This window comes from Natator depressus, chromosome 7 (assembly GCF_965152275.1).
Source record: "Natator depressus isolate rNatDep1 chromosome 7, rNatDep2.hap1, whole genome shotgun sequence".
NCBI classification, from domain to species: domain Eukaryota; kingdom Metazoa; phylum Chordata; order Testudines; family Cheloniidae; genus Natator; species Natator depressus.
The window spans coordinates 13121558-13147185 of NC_134240.1; the positions used below are offsets into that span (position 1 = coordinate 13121558).

A 25628-nucleotide genomic window follows, 5' to 3' on the forward strand; every position below is an offset into this window, starting at 1 on the left:
CTCATTTCCCCCCCCTCCAATGTCAAAAGGAGAGGAAGTGACAACTAGAGTATAATATCTGATGGGTGAATTCTTTTCCATTGATTTGTTTGCTCTAATGGGAAAGCAGCAAAACACCAGTACTGACTACTTTTGTAACAAACGTATTTGTATACATTACGTGCTGTTAATAAATGGACATGCAACCAGTACTTCTATGGGAAAAATCTAATGTCTCCCCCATGATCATATTTAGCATGCCTTGTTTTTTATCTAAGTAGATTGTGTGTTTAAAGTATGGCATAACAATTATAATAAGTGATAGCATTACATTCCGAAAACAAAGAGTATGACGGCACGATTTATCATGTTAGTTTGCCTGATTTAATGCCAGACCGGGGTTCTAGTCTGAACCAGATTTTCTCCGACTATAAATATTTCAGGGTTTTTTCATTTATTCTTGATTTAGTTTGACAGTAAATAATCCCATGGAAGCTGTTGTTGGAAAGCTGTTGTAAAAATTATTAAGTACTTGTTTGCCCGTAAGGTCCTTGTTTCTGGCAGAGTTTAAATGAGTAAAATAGTTGGGCTACCTAAAGAAAATAGATTTAAAAAAAATTTTTTTTTTTTACTATCATGTGCAATAGTTTGTGGGTTTGAGGTTAGAAGTGGGACAGCAGTTACAAATCAGAAGATTAATAAATATCTTCAGCTTATACGAATGCCATGATTACTGGATATGTAGGCTTGCTATTGGCAGCAGCATGTGCCTCTGTGTTACAAGAGACCCAGGTTTAGATGCAGTTTAAGTGGGTATTATTACATGCTTCAGCAGAACAATCTGACTACTAGGTTTCTTTTTTCCAGAAACCACAAGCCATTTATATACTCATAGATTAATATTTAACTGCCTGTCTCTGAAAGCTAAAAATAGTAAAGCAAGGCTCAACTGTGCATCAGACACAGTCCTGTTGTTGGGGGTAGTATGGAGATGCATCACCTCAGATGAGGGTGGGGCCACCAATGTCATTTGAAGAGATACAATGCTTCCAGCTCCCCGTTAGACTGGCAGTTGAAGAAACCCCTTCAGAAGGCGTGTGTGAGAGATACTCTGCCCAGGATGGCCACCCAACTCCTCTGTCTGACACGTCTGGAGGTGGAGCTGAGGTACAACTCACTTTTCACCCCTGGCTCCCCACCCTCTTCAGTGTGCTGTACATCCTCAGGGGAGATGGGAAAGAGCAGTCACTGTACTCCCTGTGTCCAGAGGGACTGTGATTCTGCTAAGCCCTGACACAGGCTATGCCCTTTATTCCCTTCCCCACCCACTGCATACCTGCATATCAGCCCAGGTCTAATCCTTAAGGTTTAGGACAGACCTATACAAAATGACCACCGTAGTTTCAGATTGGGCAAGATATTCTTACCCTCTTCTAAATCCTTGAAAATCCCTTCTTTTCACATATTCATAACTGTCTAAAACTTCACCTTTTGAGATACATTTTAGGTGAAATAATTTGGAAGATAGGTGCTATTAGTAGGGTACGTATACTGTGAATTCTGATTTGGTAGCATTTTACAACCACTTTGTGCAGGTGCAAATAACACCTAATGCAGAAACCGTAGAGACTCAGGCACTTGTTTGTCTATTATGAGAGCATCTGCAATCCATTAAGGCCAAGCTTTTAAAGTTAGATTCCTAAGTCCATATTTAGGCACCTGAATAAGTTGTGTGATTTTCAAAAGTGCCGAACACCAAACATGTCTCACTCTCTTAAATCTTACTTCTTGCTTACATCAGTGTAAATTAGGAGTAACTCCACTGAAATAAATGGATCCACACGGCTGTAAAGTGGGACAAAAGAGAGGAGAATAGGGCCCTAAATGTCGAACCTAGTTTGTCACTGGACAATTTTCAGCACTTAAAAGGTCCAGAATGATTTTCTAATTTGATAGACCCACTTTATCGAGTGCTTTCCAGTTTTGACTTTTTAATGAACTGATTCCCAACAGTAAATTACTAATTTGCCATTTGGGAGTAAAGGCCAAACTGATCCTTTTTTTTCTTGATTTAATTCATCATACAATGATTGAAATGTCAGAGGAAATTAGCGCAAATTGTTATTTAAACCCTTGGGGAAACATGTTTTATTTCTGAAGAATAACCCTCCCCCCCAAAAAAAAAAGATTTTTATGTGTATGATATTATATTGCTTTAACCTTAATTGTGAAAGTTACAATTCTATTATTAATATAAACCCTGTTCATTCCCCTAGATCTGCCAATGCATCTCTTCCAGCCCATGGTGAAGATGGAAGAGCCACTTCCTTTCGGCACTATGTCCCCAGCTCCTAGGGCATTATGGAGGGTTCTCTGCTGGGTCCCGGATTCATTCAAGTGTAGGGGAAACTCTGAGTTTGCTCATAGCTTGGGTGAGATGCTCACAGTCCCCCAGCAAAGCCCCATATGGAATGCATAGATATTTTTTCCGATAAGCCCCCTGTCTTTAGTTATTAGCAGATATTATTTCTTTTATAGTTGCATTTTCAATCATACTGATAAAAATTGAAGGGGGATAACCAAGAAGGTCCTCATTAAAACCACAGTGATCCTCATTAAAACTGGCAATCACCCTTTGCTAGTAAAATTAACATTAAGGTGGTATTCATGGCATTTCCTTCCCGGGAGTGTATTTAGCATGTGGAATAATGTGGAATACTACAACATTTATCAAGGTTTGTGGGGGGGGGGGTTGTTTTGTTTTCTGGTGACTAATACATCTGATTTAAGGTATTTAAAGAAGACCACAGAACTGAGCTTCTATGAAATCCTATTGCTAGTATGAGAAAGTGAAGAATTAAAGAGTCTAGTAATCTGTAATTTGAAAACCCACACAAATATAAACGCTTGTTTTCAGAATTCTTATCTGACTTATTAACTTTTATCCATCCCTCTTATAAAATAAGATGTCTTATATTAAAGAACATACACTGGATTCTCAAGCTGAAAAACTCCTAATTTCAGTGGGACATTTATTTATTGCAGTGGGACAACGGGGCCATATGCATTTGGAATATGGGCCATGTCAGGGTTCCTTCCCCACTCTGAACTCTGGGGTACAGATGTGGGGACTCGCATGAAAGACCCCCTAAGCTTATTCTTACCAGCTTAGGTTAAAAACTTCCCCAAGGTAGAAACTTTGCCCTGTCCTTGAACAGTATGCTGCCACCACCAAGCGTTTTAAACAAAGAACAGGGAAAGACACCACTTGGAGATGTCTTCCCCCCCAAATATCCCCCCAAGCCCTACACACCCCCTTTCCTGGGGAGGCTTGAGAATAATATCCCAACCAATTGGTTACAAAATCATCAAAGACCCAAACCCCTGGATTTGGAACAATGGAAAAATATCAGTCAGGTTCTTAAAAGAAGGATTTTATTTAAAAAAAAAAAAAAAAAAAAAGGTAAAAATCATCTCTGTAAAATCAGGATGGAAAATACTTTACAGGGTATTCAGATTCAAAACACAGATGATCCCCCTCTGGGGAAAACCTTAAAGTTACAGAAAACAGGAATAAACCTCCCTCTTAACACAGGGAAAATTCACATAAAACAAAAGATAAACTAATCTGCCTTGTCTGGCTTACCTCTACTGGTTGCAATATTGGAGACTTGGATTAGGATGGGTTGGAGAAGATGGATTTCTGTCTGGCCTCTCTCAGTCCCAAGAGAGAACAACCACGTAAACAAAGAGCACAAAAAAAGCCTTTCTCCGCCCCCACCCCCACCCTAAGATTTGAAAGTATTTTGTCCCCTTATTGGTCCTTTGCGTCAGGTGCCAGCCAGGTTAGCTGAGCTTCTTAACCCTTTACAGGTTATAGGATGTTGCCTCTGGGCAGGAGGGATTTTAAAGCACTGTATACAGAAAGGTGCTTACCCTTCCCTTTATATTTATGACAGGCCAAATTCTGGCTTTTGCTGTGCATATGTGTATGACAGCAGAAGTTGCATGGATTGTAGGAACTCCATTTGTATTCCAGCCAATTCCAAGACAAAAACCATCTAGGAGAATTACAGAGTAGGCAGCATTTGGGGGTGTGATTTAGCCTATTTATGCACACGTACTGTCCCCCATCCAGCTAATGGCTCTCTGAACAGATCCATAGAGATTCTTCCTACTTCTTAGCTGGGGAAATGTATTCCTGTGCCAAGGGTCCATGAAAGGCCTATGCCCTATTTAAGTCCCTCTAGAGCAACATTTTGAGAGCTTAATGGAACATAAAGTACACACAGGACTTGCATGAGCTGTTTCCCCAGGGCTGATTTTCAGCTATTAAGTGGCAGAAAGAATCTGTAGGGATCTGTTCATAGAACCTCTTGCTATATGAGTGAGACCATACATGCATAAACATGAGGACCATGCTTCTGTGCCTGAGGTCTTTTCTAACATCTAGCAACAGCAAATGGCCTCTAGGGACAGAAACTGCTGTTGAGGATTACCATTGCCACTGGGGAATCCCAGCCATGACCCCTTTCCTCTGGCCGTACTCTTCTTCCTGCTATAGCTGGGAGGAAGAATGGCATTACAAGAAGCCTATATTTCAGGTCTATGGCATCTGAAAATCACCTTTACTTCCCTGCACGAGTTATGCTGCATTTGGAGACAGGCTGTCCCACAGTGCAGCTGAAAATGGCAACACCACAAGGGACGTCCTGGCTCTGTGTATTTGGTGTATATTTACGTTTTAACGATTCAACATGTCTCACTATTTTTTTTAAACAGAATATAAAGACAGTTCCAGGAAGATATATTTTATTCTCTGCTGATTGGATGGGAGGGATTTTTGACCTTGGAAAGTGGAGATGATGTTGCTATGGAAACTAGTAATTCTGCTGCCACTCCTGAGCTGCAACACAGGTAAAATGGCCCATTATTACTGTTTGTGATTGATAAATATGTCTGCATCATAATTCCTTTTTTTAAAAGAGAGGCAATTACCAAAACTAGCAGTACTTATTCTCATGAACCAGTGAGTAAGCAGCTTTTCTTTAGGAAATCCTTTATTGTTCAGCAATACACGCTGCTAACTTTGAACCAGAAAAAAAAAAAAAAACATGTTTGAAGAGCTACAAGAAAGCAAGATACTGGGCATCAACATACTTCTAAACTGTGCCATTCAAAAAGGAAAAATAGAAAGTTATATATCATGAGAAATGTGTGACTATCTTCCAATTTTCAGAGGATTGTCTGTTAACTGAAGTTTTCACTCAATGTGCATCTCAAAATGTGAAAATTAGCATGCCTATTTCTGATGTTTTTGGTCCATTAACCAAACAATTTGCATCTTCTTTTCTGCAGTTTATTTGGATTGTCTACGTTAAGGGCCCAATCTTTCTCCCGACAAAGTGAACCCCTAAATTTGCATTGACTTTTAAAGGTTTTAAAGCAATTGGTCTATTTGTCAAATATTTATGATGTAATTATATTAATTATAGCAACCTCAAATGATGCTTAAATTAATTATATCATGCATGAATCAGCAGCTGTATTTGACCTGAAAAATGAACAGAAGATAATGTAGTATGCAGCCTGAGGTAGCATTTTAAAATAAAATTAAAATGTAACCAGGTCATATTGGATCTAATAGACTCTAGGTATAATCTAGAATTTTAGTATTTCAGTAATATAGATCTTGCCATTAGATGAATGCTTAACAGCAGCTGCGTCAATGACAAATAGCCACGTATTAAGCATTTTAAAAGACTGTTTGTTTCCTTGGCAACCTGGATTCCAGTATATCAATTAAAATAATTACATTCTGTTATTATCTCTGCTTTAATTCTGGACCAAGTCCTCTGCCTGTTGCACAGCCTGCGTACTCACAGACCCATCATCCCTGCCCTTGTCCTCAGCCTCTCCCCATATTCAAAAACACCCTAGAATGCATGAAGACACTCAGTATATGCTGTGTGAACACTGCCTTCCCTCTCCCTCATGAGCTCTGGAAGTTCAGTTCCAGTCAGGGATCAGATGAGGGGGCAAACAAATGTACTGATCCTCTCCAAAGCTCTGCCCACAAATCAAGCTGTGACTGTTCCTGGGCATACCCAGGGTTATGAGGCATTGGGCTACACCTGCCCTTAGCATGAAGAAGTCTTGGCTGTGCCTTCCAGGGGTCAGCTCCCCAAACTCCACTAGTCACAGGCAACACAAGCACTCCACACTATGCCTGCTCTCTCTCTCTAGATTAGCGATAGGCACACTTCAACCCCTGAGCCCACCAAATGACTTCCCAGAGTGTCCAGCCCCTGTTCTACTAGACCTTCATTCATAGTTTCTCTGCGTCCAAAGAAGCAGGACACTCGGCTTACCAGTTTCTCCTCAGATTGCCACTCTGTTTGGCACATAGTACTTCAATATGTTTATAGTGAAAACAAGTCTTTTAAACAAAGTATAGAGATTCGAGTGATAGGAAGTCGAAGTATTGGAAAAAAAATCTTTACAGATAAAATAAAACTATAGCACACATTCTAGAACCTAGACTTACTTATCTAGATACTGTCATGTCTTATACAGCAATGCTTGCCCAAAGTCCTTCTAACGTTTTTCAGCCAAGCTTAGTTGTGATCTTCTATTCATGAGACAAGTCACACTGGCAGCTTGCCTCCTTACTGAAAGACCCGTGGTGTCTCTTTGCACGCCCAGACATACCAGAACAGTGCATTATCCTTCATAAGCAGGACACCCCCTACTGATTGTTTTTTCCCCTGTATACTCCTTTCTTATAGATTTTTCAATCTCTTAATCAGCATCTGGCTCAGTATTCAAATAAGCACACAATACACAATGGCCAGACAGAAGGATAAAAGTCTTTTACCCACAGCCTGAAAGGAGCCTGTCTCATACATGTCACCTCCTAGTTACCTGCCTTAAGAACATAATTTTCAGTATAGACACATAACTCCTTAAATACTATCCATCCTCACATTTAGCAATATCATCATGAAAAGTGGGCTACTTCCTCTCGGTAGAAGCTTCACATGCCACCTTTTAGTGAATTATTATGCTTATATCCAACCTAGGGGATCCCTGTAAAGTCCTATGCACCCCCTATGCCAGTTGGCATCAAGAAGTCCCTGGATCACACAAGCCTCCACCTACTTGAGATGCCACTCACACCAGATTTACAGAGTTTTATTATAGCATTGTCCCTCTTCTTCCTTGCCTTATTTTGTCAACAGTGAAGTAGTTAACAGTGCTGACATTTAAACCATCATCATTAGGCTTCAGAATCTTCACCCATTTGAGATGAATTTCACACCTATCAAAGCTATTGATTCAGGTTGCCTGGAGACTCACACAGACATCACTACATCATTATACACTCAGTTCTCAATCTGCATCAGTGGATATACTCATTTTATTACTATTTCAAGATGTTTATTATCCTGCATGACTGATTTATGTTCTAACTATTCCCTTTCCTAGTGTTTATCAATATTTATTTTTAAAAGGTGTGCATGATTTTGTAATTATGTAAATTTATTTTCATATTCTTGTGCAAACGTCTTTTAAAAGAGGTCAGTATGCCAGACATTTTTGAGTACTGTTACACAAAAAGTGTACTGTTACACTGAAATATTCAGTTTTGTGAAGACTATTAAAATATAGATGAAAGACTTGAAAACAATAGAAAAATGATGTCCAAGAAAGATAGCATTCAAAAAAGTCTCATATAATCGTGTTATTAGTAAATCAGGTACATAATACAGCAATCTGGGCTTGATCCTACTGCAATTTATATGAATGGCAAAATTACCATTGACTTAAATGAGAGTAGAACCAATCTGACCAAGTATATGAATGTTCATATTCTCAGCTAGTATAAATCGGCATAGCTCCATTGACTTCAATGCGGATTTATACCAGCTGAGGATCTGGCCTGAAATCTCCATAGTGGCCATAATCAATCCCACTGTAAAAAGACAAAACTTCTTTGATTTCTTAAAAGCACGAAGTTACACTGGTGTGGAACTGGTATAAGGGGAGTTAAGTATCGGAACCAATAAGTCTACAAATAATATCTTAATTAAATTAACTGCATGCAAGAAAAATATGTGTATATATATTTTTTTTTTCCCGAGAACCACAGATCTTACATGCAGCAACAAATATTCCTTCCATTTCTCATTTTTCACAGACTATGTTTATGTGGCTCAACAAGGTTTTTTTTGAATAAATAAAATAGTAACAATAATATATGCATGCACAGTGAAGGAACAGATTGGGCTTTTCTTTTCTTCTTCTTCTGCTTCTGCTTCTTCTTCTTCTTCTTCTTCTTCAATAACCCATTGCTATTTCAATGAGATAATCAGATCTCCACATATCACCAGAGGCAAGGAGGAGGATGAAGATAAACTCAGTGATCATTATTTTAAATTCTGTATATTTGTTATAAGGATGCCTAGTGGCTGTCTCTTTCCCATTCTTGCTGAAATGCAAATGTCACTTGGTATTAATATGTTGAGGGAGAAAATCCAACTTCAGGAATAAGGACTTGGACAGAATGTTAAAAAGCTGATCATAATAGAGCAGTGGACATTCTATTTGTGAAGGAGAAGCATTCTTTCTTCTCACCATCTCTCGGTCTTTACACTATCTGCTCTGTCACTTCCAGCCCTTATTCTGCAAGGATAACGGCAAGTCATCTCAGAAATTAGAGGAAGGATGACCTTGTGGGTTAGGCACTATGCCGAGGCTCAAAATCGGGTTCAGTTCCCAGTTCTGCTACAGACTTCCCATGTGATCTTGGACAAGTCACTTAATCTCCCTGTGCTTCAGTTCCCCATTTATAAATAGGGAAAATAATACTTCTCTGTTCCCATTTTTTTTCTGTCTTTTCTCTTTCGCTTCTAAGCTCAGTGAAGTAGAAACTCCGTGTGTGTGTGTGTGATGGGGTGCCTAATACATTGGGGCCACAACCCCTGCTGGGGCTACTGGGCACCACTGAAATACAAGTAACAATGATATTATTAATATAAAAGAAAAAATATTGAAAGCAGCTCAGCGACTCTCCCATCCCTTTTCTCCCTCCCACTTTAGGCTGCGGGTGGGGGGGGAAAAATAATCCTACTCTGAGATTGGGTCTTGAGGGAGGGGACACAGAAGTCCCACGTGTTCTGCACTCCCTCCCAAAAGCAGCTCAAAATGATGTTAGATGGGAAGTAGAAACAGACCTGCCAGGGACTGCCTGTTGAGCAGTGAAAGGAGAGGGGAACTGTACGCTGTAGTCTGGTTTTCACAGTAGCCAGTCTGCTGTTTCATTCCCAAACTCCCCCTTGAGTTCTCTGCCATTTGGGAATAAGTTTGGGGTGGGGCGGGTTACCTTTGCCGCTAAGGTCGCCACCCATAGGTGCCGATTCCATGGGTGCTCCGGGGCTGGAACCCCCACAGAAAAAACAGTAGTGGGTGCTTATCATCCACTGGCAGCCCTGCGGATCAGTTCCTCCCGCTTCACCCAGCGCCTTCCACCCACCATGATCAGCTGTTCAGCAGTGAGCAGGGGGTGCTGGGCGGGGGGGAGGGGGAGGGGCAGGAAGAGGTGGGGGAGGAGGGCGGGAAGAGGCAAGGATGGGAAGAGGCAGGGCAGGGGTGGGGGCTTGAGGAAGGGGTGAGGTGGAGGCCTGGGGAGGAGTAGGGGTCGAGTACCCCCGGGGAACTCAAAGTCAGCACCTTTGTTGCCACCTATTGTTTCTGGATTTAAAGATGCTTTTTTGCTCTCCCCTCTCCACCAAGAACCTTCACCCTTATCTGCCCCCAAGACTCTGGGACATGAGCTCTCCCCTACCAGATTTCTTGCAGCTGCTGGTCTTCAAGGAAGAAACTGCAGTCGCTTTCTAAGATAGTTACTGCTTCTGCAGCTGGCCTGTGCTCTGCTGACACATGGACTCACTTTGTCAGGGTGTAAAAAGAAAGAAAGAAAGGAGATTGTGAGTTGGGATGCGCCTAAACATCCAAAATTAATCACACACATTATATATACTGAAGACCAAGACTGGCTAGACCTTCCTTTCACATTCAGTGGGAGATGTAGTTGTGTCTTCTGTGGCTGGATTTTGAAACCGTTTAAGCTGTGAGAGAAATTCCCTGACGTAAAATTCCCTGACGTAAAATATTCTTTTAGGTTGTAGCATGATGAATATGGAAGACATTACATCCCAGGCTCTGCCCACAGTCTCTAATAGTTTTATTTTTACCATAACAGCACCTTTAGGAATGGAACAACGGACCATATATTAAGACAAGTGACATCTTATCCAGTCCAGAAATGTAGAGGCCTATCTGAACATACAATGACACTTGGAGGGCCACCAAGGAGTCAGAGTTCTGATGATCAGGCACCTCTCTGAAGAGATGGAGGTTCTCATGACCTGGGGAAATACTGACCATGAGAGTTTTCTGAAAACGAGTTCAAAGCAATAGAAGATGGGTTAGTTGGTGATGAGACATCTTTCTCAGAAGCACTAGTTGTGATATTTAAGGGAGGGCCTCTCCCTCCACCTTTCGGTGTATGATGGGATGTCAGTCTACATTCTGACACCAGTTGAGGTGCCTGTAATTTGGAGGCATTTCTTAAGATGGTGCAGCCTCTTTTCCCAATGCTCGGACCATGCAATGAAGGCTGGTGTAGAGTGGGAGAGATGAGGCAATGCACCTTCCTCCTCCTCCTCTTCAAGAATACCCAGAGGGATCTTTCCCTGCAGTGCAAAGATTGCTGTTGTGGCTGACCTTGAGGTGGGCAATACAAGGGAGGGAGAAGGCTCCCACGCAAGTGCTAGCCACAGCCTGTCCGTCAGTGAACAGCAGCACATGCATTCAAACATAAACAAGAGTCTAAATCTTTTTTCCATTGACCAGAAAAATACTGTTGTCCAGAAAGCGGTAGAGCAGTAGAAGCACCAGCTGGCAGAAGAAATCCTCTCTGTGGTGCATAGCAGATAGGGAATTAAAAATAACCATTCCTAACAGATTGTACCCTTAAGGCTGTTAATGTAAATGTGTTGGTGACTGCCAGCTTTGCAGAAATCACTCAAGGGAGGTACCTGTCACACAGGTTTTCCATGTAATGCCTAAAAGTAGTCTTACGTAGAGAATGAGCCATTATTAAATACAGGGAACATTTTGCTCTCAATAACACTCTGATGGTGGTTGCACAAAATTTGACCCACACTCCTTAGTCTTAGGAGTGATAGCTAATGCTAAAATGCTGTTTGTTTCCCTCTGTCTATTTAGAAGAACTGTGGTGTGTTATTACAGGGGCACAAAACACAGGAAATCAAGCTTGTCTCTGGCTTCCTTCCCCAGGGCACACCCTAGCCCAGGCTCAGATACTATTGTGACAAGGAACATAGAAGTAGACTGATCAATAAGAATGTTTTATTGACAATCCATTTCAACAGAGGCTCATTGGTTAGGGTTTTCAAAACCAATCAGCGCTGACCTATCTCGAGTTCCAGGGAATTCGATGGAAGTTTTACCATTAACTTCAAGGGGAGGAGAATTTGACTGGTGCTGAACACTTCTGAAAATCCCATACATTCCATTTTGAAATTGCAGAGATTTCAACGTTGCTTTTTAAATTAAAAAAAAAAAGACAACTAGAACAATGAAATATGGTGTCTTCACTTATCCCAAACACAATATAGCACATCAAACCGACCTGTTAAACACAAGGAACAAGAAGTCCTTTAAAATCATGTAACAATATTACAATCAGTATCGTGAATAATCTTTGCTCACAGTTCATTTCCAAGAAAACCATTGACTCTATTGTGAATTCCCTGCAGTTCACAAACATATGGTGCAAAAGAGGTTAGGGCACAGATGCTTCTTTGAGGATCAATTCACTTTCAGGTTTTAGGTTGCATTGATTTACGTGTCAGGAAGATTTTATTTACAGTTTTTAATGTTAAGTTATGCTTACTAGAATGCACAGAAGTCATTATTTGAGGTATCTGTTCAGCTGGAGGTTACTATATGTGGGCAATATATAACTCCAAATGTATAGCCTGAAAATCCTACCACCTAGTGCTTTAAAGAATTATTTCAAAATCTCTTCAATGCGTTACTTTGTTAGACAATATATTCTCTCTAATCAGTTTTTGTATGGTGTTTTTCTATTTTAAATCAAGTAATTTTATCTTTGCCTATGAGGCTTAACTCTAAAAAATAACATTCTTTTGGTACTTTAGAAATAATTTAGTGTTTTCATTTTGGTATGTAGCAGGTTCAAAGAAAATTCAATTGCACTTCATTATCTCCGCCAAGAAGCAGAGAGAATTGTAGTTGATTAAGGATTTAAAATATTTTTGAGCATTTTTCTATTGCTTAAAGTGGTAAAATAAATGTTAAAAAATCAAATCTGAGAAGGTAATATGAAAATGTGTAGGTAACAAGAGTGAATAAATCAGACCCAACCACTGTCTTCAAATGTAAATTTGTTCTAATTTCCTATAACCACAAACTGATGGAAAGTCTATGAAGTCACCTCGTCCAGTCTACTGTACCATCTAGGATTTTTCTCTGATCTAATGGACTTGATTCACTTTATTTATATGTAAACTCCTCTAAAGATAAGACTGCAGCCACCTCACCAGTTAGGGCTTTCAATTTTTCAGTTCACCTATTAAGAAACGTTTTCTAGCATCTCACCTAAATATATCCTCGTCTGGCTTTCAAGCCTTACTCACTGACTGTGGATAATCCTTCCCTTCCCTTTTTCTTATCTGATTGAGTCTTTGGCTTTGTAAACCTCTGCTAAAATGAGAACTAGTTCCCAGATGCAAAATTCAGAGCTGGATTTTGAATCCCTCCAGAGTTTGTGCTGGTGTTCAGATTTGGATTTCTGTTCAGCACATTCCAAAAATGAAGACTCAGCTATAAATATGGATTGAGAATGAGTTTCAGATTCAACCTCTCCTCCTATCCCCCAAAGTCTAAAGGAGTTGGGGAGTCACATTATTAGTTCCAGGCTATTTCTAACGTCTTGTCTACATAGAGAACTTAGTCCGCAGTGAGCTAGTGTGTGAATTTAAAGTGCACTAGCTACTCTGCAGTAATTCCCTGTGTAGATGCTCTTACGGCACACTAAGGGTATGTCTACACTACAAAATTAGGTCGATATTATAGAAGTCAATTTTTAGAAATCTATTTTAGACAGTCGATTGCATATGTCCACAGTAAGCACATTAAGTTGGCGGAGTGCATCCTCACTGCCATGGCTAACATAGACTTACGGAGCGGTGAACTGTGGGTAGCTATCCCACAGTTCCCACAGTCTCTGCCGCCCATTGGAATTCTGGGTAAAGCTCCCAATGCCTGATGGGGCTAAAACATTGTCACGGGTGGTTTTGGTTACATGTCAGTCTCCCCTCCCTCCCTGAAAGCAAGGACAGACAATCATTTTGTGCCTTTTTTCCATGTGGACTCCATACTGCTTTCAGCAGACGGTGCAGTAGGACTGCTAAACGTCATCATCCACCACTTCTGCTGCAACTCTGCTCTACTGCTATTGTCTCAATAGCGAATTTCTCCATGTTGTCTGTCATGGGCTCCCGGGTACGCGTGTTCTTCCTTGGGAAATGTGCGTGGTGCTAACCGTCATCTTCCACTGCTTCAACTCTGCTCTCATGAATCCACCTCGCAGGTCCTCTGGTCATTCTCTATAAATATCTATTCTTGTGGCATCCGTCGTCAGCCACTGCTTCCGCTGCAACTCTGCTCTCTTACAGACGCCATACCATGGCAAGCATGGAGCCCGCTCAGATCACCGTGGCAGTTATGAGCACTGTAAACACCTGCGCATTATCCTGCAGTATGTGCAGAAACAGAACCTGCAAAAGCAGGTGAGGAGGCGATGGCAGCACAGTGACAAGAGTGATGAGGACATGGACACAGACTTCTCTCAAAGTACAGATCCCAGCATTTGGACATCCTGGTGGCAATGGGGTAGGGTCATGCCATGGAATGCCAATTCTGGGCCCAGGAAACAAGCACAAACTGGTGGGACCACATAGCGTTGCAGGTCTTGGATGATTCCCAGTGGCTGGGAAACTTTCACATGAGTAAGGGCACTTTCATGGAATGTTGTGACTTGCTTTCCCCTGCCCTGAAGCGCAAGAATACCAAGATGAGAGCAGCCCTCACAGTTCACAAGTAAGTGGCAATAAACTCTGGAAGCTTGCAACACCAGACAACTACTGGTCAGTCGGGAATCAATTTGGAGTGAGCAAATCTACTGTGGGGGCTGCTGTGATCCAAGAAGCCAATGCAATCACTGAGCTGCTGCTATCAAGGGTAGTGACTCTGGGAAACGTGCAGGTCATAGTGGATAGCTTTGCTGCAATGGGATTCCCTGACTGTGATGGGGCGATAGACGGAATGCATATCCCTATCCTGGGACCGGATCACCTGAGTAGCCAGTACGTAAACTGCAAGGGGTACTTTTCAATGGTGCTGCAAGCACTGGTGGATCACAAGGGACATTTCACCAACATCAACATGGGATGGCCGGGAAAGGTACATGATGTTCGCATCTTCAGGAACTCTGGTCTGTTTGAGCAGCTGCAGGAAGTGACTTACTTCCCAGACTGGAAAATAACTGTTGGGGATGTTGAAATGCCTATAGTTATCCTTGGGGACCCAGCCTATCCCTTAATACCATAGCTCATGAAACCATTCACGGGCATCCTGGACACTAGTAAGAAGCTGTTCAACTATAGGCTGAGCAAGTGCAGAATGGTAGTAGAATGTGCCTTTGGATGTTTAAAAGCACGCTGGTGCAGTTTACTGACTCGGTTAGACCTCAGCAAAACCAGTATTCCCATTGTTATTGCTGCTTGCTGTGTGCTCCACAATATCTGTCAGAGTAAGGGGGAAGACATTTATGGTGGGGTGGGAAGTGGAGGCAAATTGCCTGGCCTCTGATTACATGCAGCCAGACATGAGGGCAGTTAGAATAGCACAGCAGGGCTCGCTGGCATCAGAGAAGCCGTGAAAACCAGTTTCACGGCTGACCAGGCTACGGTGTGACAGTTCTGTTTGTTTCTCCTCGATGAAAACCCGCTCCCTTGGTTCACTCTACTTCCCTGTAAGCCAATCGCCCTCCCCCCTTCGATCACCGCTTGCAAAGGCAATAAAGTCATTGTTGTTTCAAAATCATGCATTCTTTATTAATTCATCACACAAATAGGGGGATAACTGCCAAGGTAGCCCGGGATGGGTGGGGGAGAAGGGAAGCATCAGGTTGGGTGGTGGATGAAGGGAGGTGAAGGGAGGAGGGAAGGACAAGGTCACACGGCACTTCAGAACTTATTGAATGCCAGTCTTCTGTTGCTTGGGCAGTTCTCTGGGGGTGGAGTGGTTGGGTGCCCGGAGGCCCCCCCACTGTGTTCTTGGGCATCTGGGTGAGGAGGCTATGGAACTTGGGGAGGAGGGTGGGCAGTTACACAGGGGCTGCAGCGGCAGTCTGTGCTCCTGCTGCCTTTCCTGCAGCTTCATCAGATGCTGGAGCATATCAGTTTGATCCCCCAGTAGCCTCAGCATTGCATCCTGCCTCCTCTCATCACTCTACCGCCACCTCTCCTCTTGCTCCTGCAACCTCTCATCTTGCTCATCCCTCCTGTCCTCGCGTTCATTTTCTGCTTTCCTGGACTCTGCCATTGTTTGTCTCCACACGTTCTGTTGAGCTCTTTCAGTGCAGGAGGACTATATGAGCTCAGAGAACATTTCATCGCGAGTACGTTTTTTTCCACCTTCTTATCTGCGCTAGTCTCTGGGACGGAGATGATGGGGGAGCATTGAAACATTTTCAGCTGCAGGAGGAAAAAAGGGAGAGTAGTATTTAAAGGGACACGTTTTAGAGAACAATGGGTAGACTCTTTCACAGTGAACCAAGCTGTTAACATTATATTGCATGTGTGCTTTCGGCACAAGGTTGCATTTTGCCTCTTATATTGAGGGCCTACTAGTTTGGTGTGGGAGATCACACATGCAGGGCCGGGGAACAGAATTTGGCTTGTAGGCAGCCATATTAAGCCACAGTCTTTCGGCTTCTTCAACCTTCATAACATGTGGGAATGGTTTCAAACAGCAGCGCCCTCCTTTCCCATACCAAGCACCCATGGGGTTGGCCATTTAGAAGAAGGGGTTGTTGTTTTCAGGTTAACTAACACCCCACCACCACCCAATTCTCTGGGATGATCACTTCACCCCTCCTCCCACCGCATGACTAGTAGCAGGGAAGATCCCTGCCAGCCAAACGTGAACAGCTCAGCGTGAACCCCCACCCTACCGCATGGCTAAAAGCGGGGTTGATTTCTTTTCAGCCACAGGCAAACAGCCCAGCAGGATTGGCCACCTCTGAATGTCCCCTTAATAATGTCCCTGGAGGATTTCCGCTCCACATTCTGCCAGTACCAACAAAGCATGGTCAAAGATTCAGAGTCTGTTTCTGATATCTCTTCCACTATTTTAATGAAAAGAAACTCTACTGAGGTCAGTAATATTGCATTTGTGTAAAAGTAATGTGAGATCTGAAAAGAATCTAAGACCACTGCTTCCCCATTGGTCTGTCTGTTTCTTGTTTCATGTTTGATTTGTAAGCTCTCTGGGGCAAGTTCCATCTTTTTGTTCTGCTGGCACAATGTGTTCCTGGTCAAAGACCAAGGCCTCTAGATGCTATGATAATACAAATAATCAACATCAATGGTGATGATAGATAGTAAGAAAAAATGAGTTCATGTGCACTCTCAGGAGTTGATTTTCAAACGTATAAATCTCAGATAATTGAAAACATTTTTTTCTTGAAATGTTAAAAGTGATTAGCTTACCTAATAAGGGAACTTGTAGACCAAACCTGATGTATATTCTCATAGACAATAGAGCTACGCTCACTGATACCAGCTGTGGATATGGCCCAATATCTCTTTCCAGAACTAAAAGGACAATAGCTTCTACTTTTCAGTGAGTCATTAAACACACAAACAAACAAAAACCCTCCATTTTTGGAGAAGCTTGAAAATAAAATTTCTTTAGTTGTTATTGATTAGCTACTTCCTTTTCATTTAACACATATTGAGTTGGTTTGGGATTTGCATGTTTCTTGTAAAGCAAAAAGAAAAGGAGTACTTGTGGCACCTTAGAGACTAACCAATTTATTTGAGCATAAGCTTTCGTGAGCTACAGCTCACTTCATCGGATTCATCACATCACTGTAGCTCACGAAAGCTTATGCTCAAATAAATTGGTTAGTCTCTAAGGTGCCACAAGTACTCCTTTTCTTTTTGCGAATACAGACTAACACGGCTATTACTCTGAAACCTATCTTGTAAAGCAGAAATTAAAATGAACATTTCTTTGAATTCCTTATGTTTGCATCTACCAGTACATCTATAAAAGAAGAGTTGTTAGCAAATGCTGGCTAACACAGTCACTGTGTTTATGGACTCAAGAAAGCTATTTTTTCCCCTTCAATTTCTTGGTAACAAAAGGATTTTTTGAACTATTTTCATTGTTACTGTTGTGTTTACTGCTGGAATTTATCTGAATACTGAAAGCCCTCAAGAGCTAACAGTTTAATTTGGACACATGAAGTAAAATTCAGACACAGATGATCATGTGTGGATTGGAGAGAAAATCTATTTGGGGAGCTGGGCATTTTTAAACAACTATCTGGAACACCGACTCCCTATTGCCACCAAAATCATTGCTTGTTGGTTTGTGTGTGCATGAAGCCAACCATGAGTCAGAGCGAGACCCTTATCTATATACTGAGAACAGAATCATGTTAGATTGGGACTGCTGTGGAGAGCCAGGTGTAGGGGGGCTGCATTAAAGAGAGTGCGGAGATCTGAAAAGAAGACAGACATATAGCTTAGTTGGAGTTTTATTGACTATCTGAATAGTGAAGATATGATCAATAAAACTCAGACTAAGCTACATATCCTCCTTCGATTGTCCCAATAGCCTGATGCTCTATGCAGTCTGCTCAATGCAATAACTGAGATGGAGTCCTGGAGGCGATCTTTCTTCTTTAGTTTTTCTGAAGTCTTTGTCAGAAAATGGAGGAGGTAACCTCAGGAAATTACAGGGGCATGTTTGGGCCAACACTGCTTTTAAAATGAGCACTAAGTAGTGGTAAGCTCCCCTCTGTGCCTTCCACTCTATAGCTTTGTCAGGAGATAAAACCAGTGGCAGCATGATTCCTGAAGGGGACTCTCAAACTAGTGCAGAAGTCCATACTTCCTTGCTCATCTTCTGATTTTACCTGAAAAGAGGGCTACGTAATCGGCTTCATCCGGGCCCACAAACCCTGGTGCTATGAGGGAATATAAAGAGAAAACTCATGGCCTGGACAATCCATTTCCTTCCTGTGTATTTTACCACAGGAAGGTCCACTGCAGTGCTTAGTTACTAATCACTATGCCTTTACTGTTATATGGCCACATTGCTTTTGTTCTTGTATCAATCCTATTCCACTTTGACACAAATAGCTTGTGTTATAAAACTTAATACCACCTTATTTTGCCCCTTTGTCCGATGTGAAAATATGCTATATTGTTCTTCCCTGCTTACAGTCCAATTATTTAATTCCCTAATAGACACGCTTATCATTGTTAGTGAATCTCTGTTATACTGTCATTATTATTAATATGTTGTGGCAATTGAATCGGCATTAGTGTATTAGTCTGTTAAATCATTTCTGCTATTTAATTAAGTGACTATGTGTTATACTATTGACCTCAAAAATACATGCTCTTGCTTTTCAACTTGCTATAGTTAGGTGAAAGTCATTCATTTCTATTTACATAAACCAGTTCTTTTAATCCAGTGAGTCCCCTCTGAGTGATACCATAATGTGTGTTGCCTTGAATAGATGAGAAAAGAATCCAGTGGATGAAGCTGTTTATTCAATGACAGATTCACCTTCCACTTGGGTCATGGAGATTGCTGGACTCAGCATAACTGGTGGAGTCCATTGATATTAGTAAGATCTTTGTGTGTTTGAAAGAATGGGGAAGCATGTGAGGTCAGGGTGCAATGATTAACAAAGGGCTCCACCAAAGATTGTCTCACACAGCAACCATGCCTGAGGAGGCTGCAGTACCAGTTGTGGAGTGGCTGCACTGAAATTCTGTCCCTTGGGAGAGAGATTTTTTTCTGTCAGGCCTGCTCTGAACCTTCCCAAAAATAAAGACCATTTATCCAGCCTGTGTGCTGGGGACAGCATGTTCTCCACCTAATTCATCTCCAATTTGCATTATTTTTTAATTGATACATATTTACTTCTGCTCCTGAACAACCAGAGGACATACAATAGGTATGTCTGTAAGATGCCATTAGTGTAAATTATTTCTGACACTGGTATTGATTGTGTGGTTATTTATTTGGGTATAATTCTGAAAAACTGCATATTTGCTCTTACTGATATGACATTGGTAAATTCTGTATATTGTGTTAACATTTTGTGCAGCATTTTGAAAATATAAAGTGCTGTTTATGTTCAATTGTTTTATAGACATTGGTTATAAAAAGTATCACCATAAAGAAAATATTTTTGAATCAATGTGCTGAGCCTAATTTGTAGTCTTTGTAAATGAGTACATTATGTTGTAGAACTGCTTATTATAATGCCTGACATTATATGTACATACACAACAAGTGTGCATTTGTTAGTGGCATAACTATGTAAAGAGGCTGAGATCTGTGTCTTTTTTAGCTTATTTAATTGGATTTCTGTCTTAAAAAACAAATCAAATGAACAGAACCTCACTCTATATCAAAAGGCACTCCTGATATAGAATGGAAAACACAATATCATTGGAATGACAAAGCAAAAATAGTTTAAAGTTGCTACACATCTTCCTCCCCAACTTAACAATACCTCATCTAACTGCTAATTAGCAGATCAATATGCTTAAAATTGCCACTCCCCACCACACCATTTCACCAGTTAGAAACACCACCCACAGCTGCCTTACTCCTCCATCAATGCCTAATCAAACAGGTAGGTTTTGAAGATGTTCAAATGATCAACAGATTCAGGCTCTTTTGAACTGAGAGGGGAAGACGGGAAAGAACACTCTAAAGAATGATGAGGAACATCTCAGGGCATAAGACAAAGGTACAGAAGCTCGAAGCTGGGCTGCCAGAACCCCTGGTGCAGGTCAGATCAAGTATCATGGAGAGTGTTGATAAGTTCATCTACCTAGGTTGCATGTAGAATTTGAATGGGTGCACCAAACCAGATGTTCAACAAATAGGTCTCACTGCCGTCTGCATGAAGTCCCTGTCTCACTTATGGACGCAAAAACATCTGGCTCAGGATCTATCAAACCTGTCTACGATCTGAATTACTAAATGGGTCAGAAACATGGATCGTTTAACATGGATCATTTGCAGGCAGACCTGGAGCAGCTAGAGGCATTCCATATGCTCTGTCAGTGCCAATCCTGAGCATAAAGCAGTTTGACTTTGTGCAAAATGTCAATCTCTCAGAGAACTGACCTTCCTCCAAACATTCTTTATATTCAAAAGCAGTGTTGGCTGTTCTTCAGCCACGTCTCCAGAATGTACAAAAACATGCCAGCACACCAGGCTCTCAAAGTCTCCATTGATGCAGGAAGGGATGTATGTCCTGACTCAACCTGGTGTCAGGTGAAGGGCTGCCCCAGAGACTTGAGGAGTCACAGGATTGAGACACATCTGGGAACTTTGCTATATGACGCTTAGTGCAACACCATTAACTGGGGTCACTTTGGCTGGCACAATGGTCCTCAATAGACTACACATGTTTGATGATGATGAGCCTCACAGATTACCCTCTGCCAGTAGCCCCACCTCACTTTTATACAAATGAGGGTCCAGCTTCAGTGCCCCCCAACAACTGGTTTCAGCAGCAGCAACAGCATGTCCCAGAGAGTCTCTCAGGTAGGAAGATCCTAAGTCATTTGTGGATCATTCTATGCTATTTCTATAAGTATGATTTCTTTTACACACATTGACCCTATGTGTATTATTTGCAGTTGGATTTTCTTAAAAATGGGGAGTGGGGCAAACTATTACTTTGTGGGAAAATTCACTAGTAACATAAAAAAAGTTATAAAATCATAACAAATACTTCTATGTAATTTTTTATCCCTTTGTTGAATTACTATATAGTATTCTCAAATAGACCTGAAGAAGAGCTCTGCGCAGCTCAAAAACTTGTCTCTTCCACCAGTAGAACTTGGTCCAGTAAAAAAGACATTACCTCTCCCACCTTGCCTTTCTTATATAGTTTTGGACAGTTCCTTGTTTATAGCATTTGATTACCTCTACAGACGTCTACATTGACTTTCCCTCCACATAGCAGCATATTCTCCATCTAATAGAGGTTGTCCTCATTCAGTCTAGAAACTTACTTTGTAGATTAACAGGAAAACCTGTTAAAAATGAAGTCATAAGAACTGATGCCTAAGACTAGATCACCTGCTAGATCATCCATACAAAGACAAAATATGGAATGCAACTTTTTTTTATACTCTAGTAACTTTCCACTTTAAAGACTTGTACCCAATAACAATTGACAATTACTTGCTTTCATGCAGCTCATTGAGAAATTTACACCAGTAGGTGCACTGCCAAAAAAAAAAAAAAAAAACACTAAAGAGGGTGGGGGTAAATGTCTATAATATCCTCATTAGCCCTTAACTGGATTTGTTGACAGTAATGTTATGGGACTGATAATGAACTCACGCTGGAGTAAATCCACTGAAGATATGCCAGATTTACATTGTTGTGACTGAGGTCAGAATCTGACATATAAACTCTAAATGCTGTTGATAATTAGATTTGTTATGTTTTATGCTGTATGTATTAGAGATGAGGAGAGCTTTTCCTGTATCTTTCTCCCCTGTAAACATTTGTGTATTTACAACTGAGAATATTTAGCTCTAGGCCAGAGGAAATGTAGTAATTTCTAGTGAGAGACACTGAACTCTTACTTGCCTGACAAATGATCTTATCCATCATGACTCGGCATCTTCTAATTAGTAGGTATTTTGGTTTTTTGGCCAACTTAACCCTCAGACTTTCTGGAACATAAGCTGACAGTGTGTAAATTGTATGTGATATTGTAATTGGGAGAGTGGTCTATATGTATTCTTCAGTTTTGTTTTCTATTCTGTTCTGTAAAAGCTTTTATACTTCACGGCTCACTGTAGTATTGGTGAGCCTTCCAGTGGGACAGTAATGAACATGACACACATCTGTCATATGTCTCTCATCTTCTGCCCAAAGGGCGAAAAATGTGTAGTGGAGTGTCATGTTTTGGTTTCTTTCTTTGCTTGATTTTGGAGGGGTTTTCTTCGTTTGCTTTATTAACTAAATATACCTTTTGCTATTTGTTTATATTAGCGAAGGCAAGGTCAAAGTAATGGGCCTGGCTCTTGGAGTGGACAGTGGTCAGGTTTGTGATGATCCTTAGTTCCTGGGGAAGTTTTGAAGAAAGTTTCCCAAACCATAGTAAGTCTTCTTAATATCACATCAAGCTGATTGTGGACTAGAGCTGTATGGTACAGCATAAAGGGAATGAGTCTGGAGGTCAGGTTTTATTATCAACTCTGCCACTGACTTCATATGTGCCCTTGACCAAGTCACTACACCTGTCTTGACTTCACTGCCCCATTTGAAGAGTAGAAGTAATTATACCTCAACTTTACAAAAGTGCTGTGAGATCTATGGACTAAAATCACTTCTGTAGTATTAAAAAATTGTTTGCAGAGTGCTGAAGACAAACAATGAGGTACTTAATCATCACTCCTGGATGTTCCCTTTAATAAAAGAAGCAATGAGAATCTTTCATTATAAAACCTGAAGCTACATGAAACTCATCTGTTTTCAAAGTTCATTTTGGTTTATTTGTTTGCATTCATCTCTATGGCATAGTATCTCAACTTCTCACAAACAATAATAGATATATCCTCAGAAAACTCTTGTGAGCCAGGTAAGTATACAAAAATGTCTAAGTGACATAGAAGCCTAGGCCCAGATCCTTAAAGATCCTTTGGTCCCATTTGCATCTTTAGATGTCTAAGCCCACCATTTAGTGACCACTGAAATGTTCAAAGTGATCACCTAATCAGGTAGGAGCCTAAGTACCCTAGGCACCTAAATTTCACCTATGTACCTAAGGCTGGCATTTGCAAAGCTACCTAAGCACTGACGTGTCCCCACATCTAACAACTTGCTTGGAGCCCTAGCTCAAACTGAAGCCTTGGAAGTCACAAAGCAGAACTGTCAAACTAGATGAGGGAACACCTGTCTCACCAGTGAGGCCCAATCCAGGAGGGGTGCTCAGTGCATGCCTAACACCTGTTAACTGCCAGCCCGCACATCAGAAGGGGCTGGAGGCAAACCACCAATAGGGGGAGGCGCCCTAGTGTTCCCACACAAAAGGCAGGGGTACAGGGAAACATAGGGAATGCCCAAGTCCCATTTTCAAAAATGACAGTCACTGAGAGCCAAACTTGTAAGGTATTTAGGTGCTGACAAATATGTACCTCGCAAGATTTTTAGAAGCACTGAGGGGCCTAACTCTCATGACTGTGCCTATCTGCTTCTTTAGAATCATAGAATATTAGGGTTGGAAGAGACCTCAGGAGGTCATCTAGTCCAACCCCCTGCTCAAAGCAGGACCAATCCCCAACTAAATCATCCCAGACAGGGCTTTGTCAAGCCGGGCCTTAAAAACCTCTAAGGAAGGAGATTCCACCACCTCCCTAGGTAATCCATTCCAGTGCTTCACCACCCTCCTAGTGAAAGAGTGGTTCCTAACATACAACCTAGACCTCCCCCACTGCAATTTGAGACCATTGCTCCTTACTCTGCCATCCGCCACCACTGAGAATAGCCAAGCTCCATCCTCTTTGGAACCCCCTTTCAGGTAGTTGAAGGCTGCTATCAAATCCCCCCCTCACTCTTCTCTTCTGCAGACTAAACAAGGCCAGTTCCCGCAGCCTCTTCTCGTAAGTCATGTGCCTCAGCCCCCTGATCATCTTTTGTTGTCCTTCACTGGACTCTCTCCAATTTGTCCACATCCTTTCAGTAGTGGGGGGACCAAAACTGGATTCAATACTCCAGGTGTGGCCTCACCAGTGCTGAATAGAGGGGAATAATCACTTCCCTCAATCTGCTGGCAATGGTCCTACTAATGCCTACTATTTAGGCACCTAAATACCTTTAAAAAACTATTTTCTTCAATTAGACATTGGATCCTATGTGACAAAGTCACTTTTGAAAATGGGACTTGGGGTCCTAAAACACTTAGGCATTTTTGAAAACTTTTACCCATTATCTCTATTTTACAGTTGTAATGACCTGCCCTTCCTGGGCACACCAGTTTAATAACAGTGTCTCTGGGGCATTAGCACAGCCCTTTCCCCCCTCTAATCTCCCTCTGTGGATGCTTTTCTGTGAATATTGGATGATCTTGGCTGCTGTTCTTCGTCCTATTTCAAAGGCACTGCAGATCTCTTGGGGAGCGGTGGGACGGGGGAACCACCGATAAACTACACTTCCAACTTCTGGGTCTCAAAAACCACTAAACTTAATTAACGAGAGTAAACCAAAATAGTAGTGTCCAGTAACCCTTCTACTTCTCGTTCCCAGATGGAAACGCTAGTTTTATAAGAGGCCAGCTGTTCTTCCCTTCCTGAGCATAGTCTAGCTCCCAAACTCCCTCTATGATCTTGCTCCCTTGCCCCTCTGCAGCCAGAGGCCAACTCTTTCAAATTCAATCCCCCTAAAGTTCTGAACACGTAGTGGAGGTGGAGCTTCCTTTCAGAAATCCAAGCCTCTGGGGGTATGTCTACACTTCAGAAAAACACTCAAGACAGTAAGTATCAGAGCTACGGACGTGGGCGATCGCTATCGCTCTGAGATAGCCATGAAGATGTTCCTCCTTGGGCTGGAGCTCAGGCATTGAAATCCACCCCGTCCCCAGACTTCACAGCCTGAGCTCCAGCGCAAGTGGGAATGTCTACATGGCTGTTTTTAGTGCTATTGTGGACTGTGCAAGTCAGAGTCTGTAGATTAAGGCTCTGAGACTCACTGCCACAGGGATTTTTTTGCAGTATAAATGTACCCTGTGTCTGTGTATTCAACAGTATATGTTCTTTTGGTCTTCAGCCAACAACAACATGCCCCATCATACAATTTTGGTTAACAACACTTATCTAACAACAACATCTCATATCATGCCGTTTCAAAATAACATAGTCCCTTGGGCCAGAAAGGTTCAATGACTTGCCTAAGGTCACACAGGACAGAAAATCTGTGGCAGCACAGGAAACAGAACCCAGATTTACTGATTCTCAGTCTTTTGCCCAACCACAAGACAATTCTTCCTCCCTGTTTTTTGTTACAAACTCAAAATGTTTTTGAAAGACTCACTAATGGTTTATATTGAAATCATGGCTGTCCTGGGGACAACCCTAAATTGGGTTAAACACAATAGTTTTAACTGAGTTTCATACCAAGTGTGTGTGTTCATTCTAACCTGACACTGAAAGTGAAACCTAGCACGTGGGAATTAACACAAATCAAAGCTA

General features: G+C 41.6%; 1 protein-coding gene across 3 annotated transcripts in view; it reads left to right on the forward strand.

Annotated features, from left to right (window-relative positions):
• CNTN6 (contactin 6) overlaps positions 1–25628 on the forward strand; it is a 218315-nt gene that overhangs the window by 38371 nt on the left and 154316 nt on the right. For all 3 annotated transcript variants that reach the window (XM_074957524.1, XM_074957523.1, XM_074957522.1), the window contains exon 2: positions 4762–4896. In XM_074957524.1, the coding sequence (XP_074813625.1) occupies positions 4842–4896 (55 nt within the window). In that variant the 5' untranslated portion in view covers positions 4762–4841. The remainder of the gene's footprint in view (positions 1–4761; positions 4897–25628) is intronic.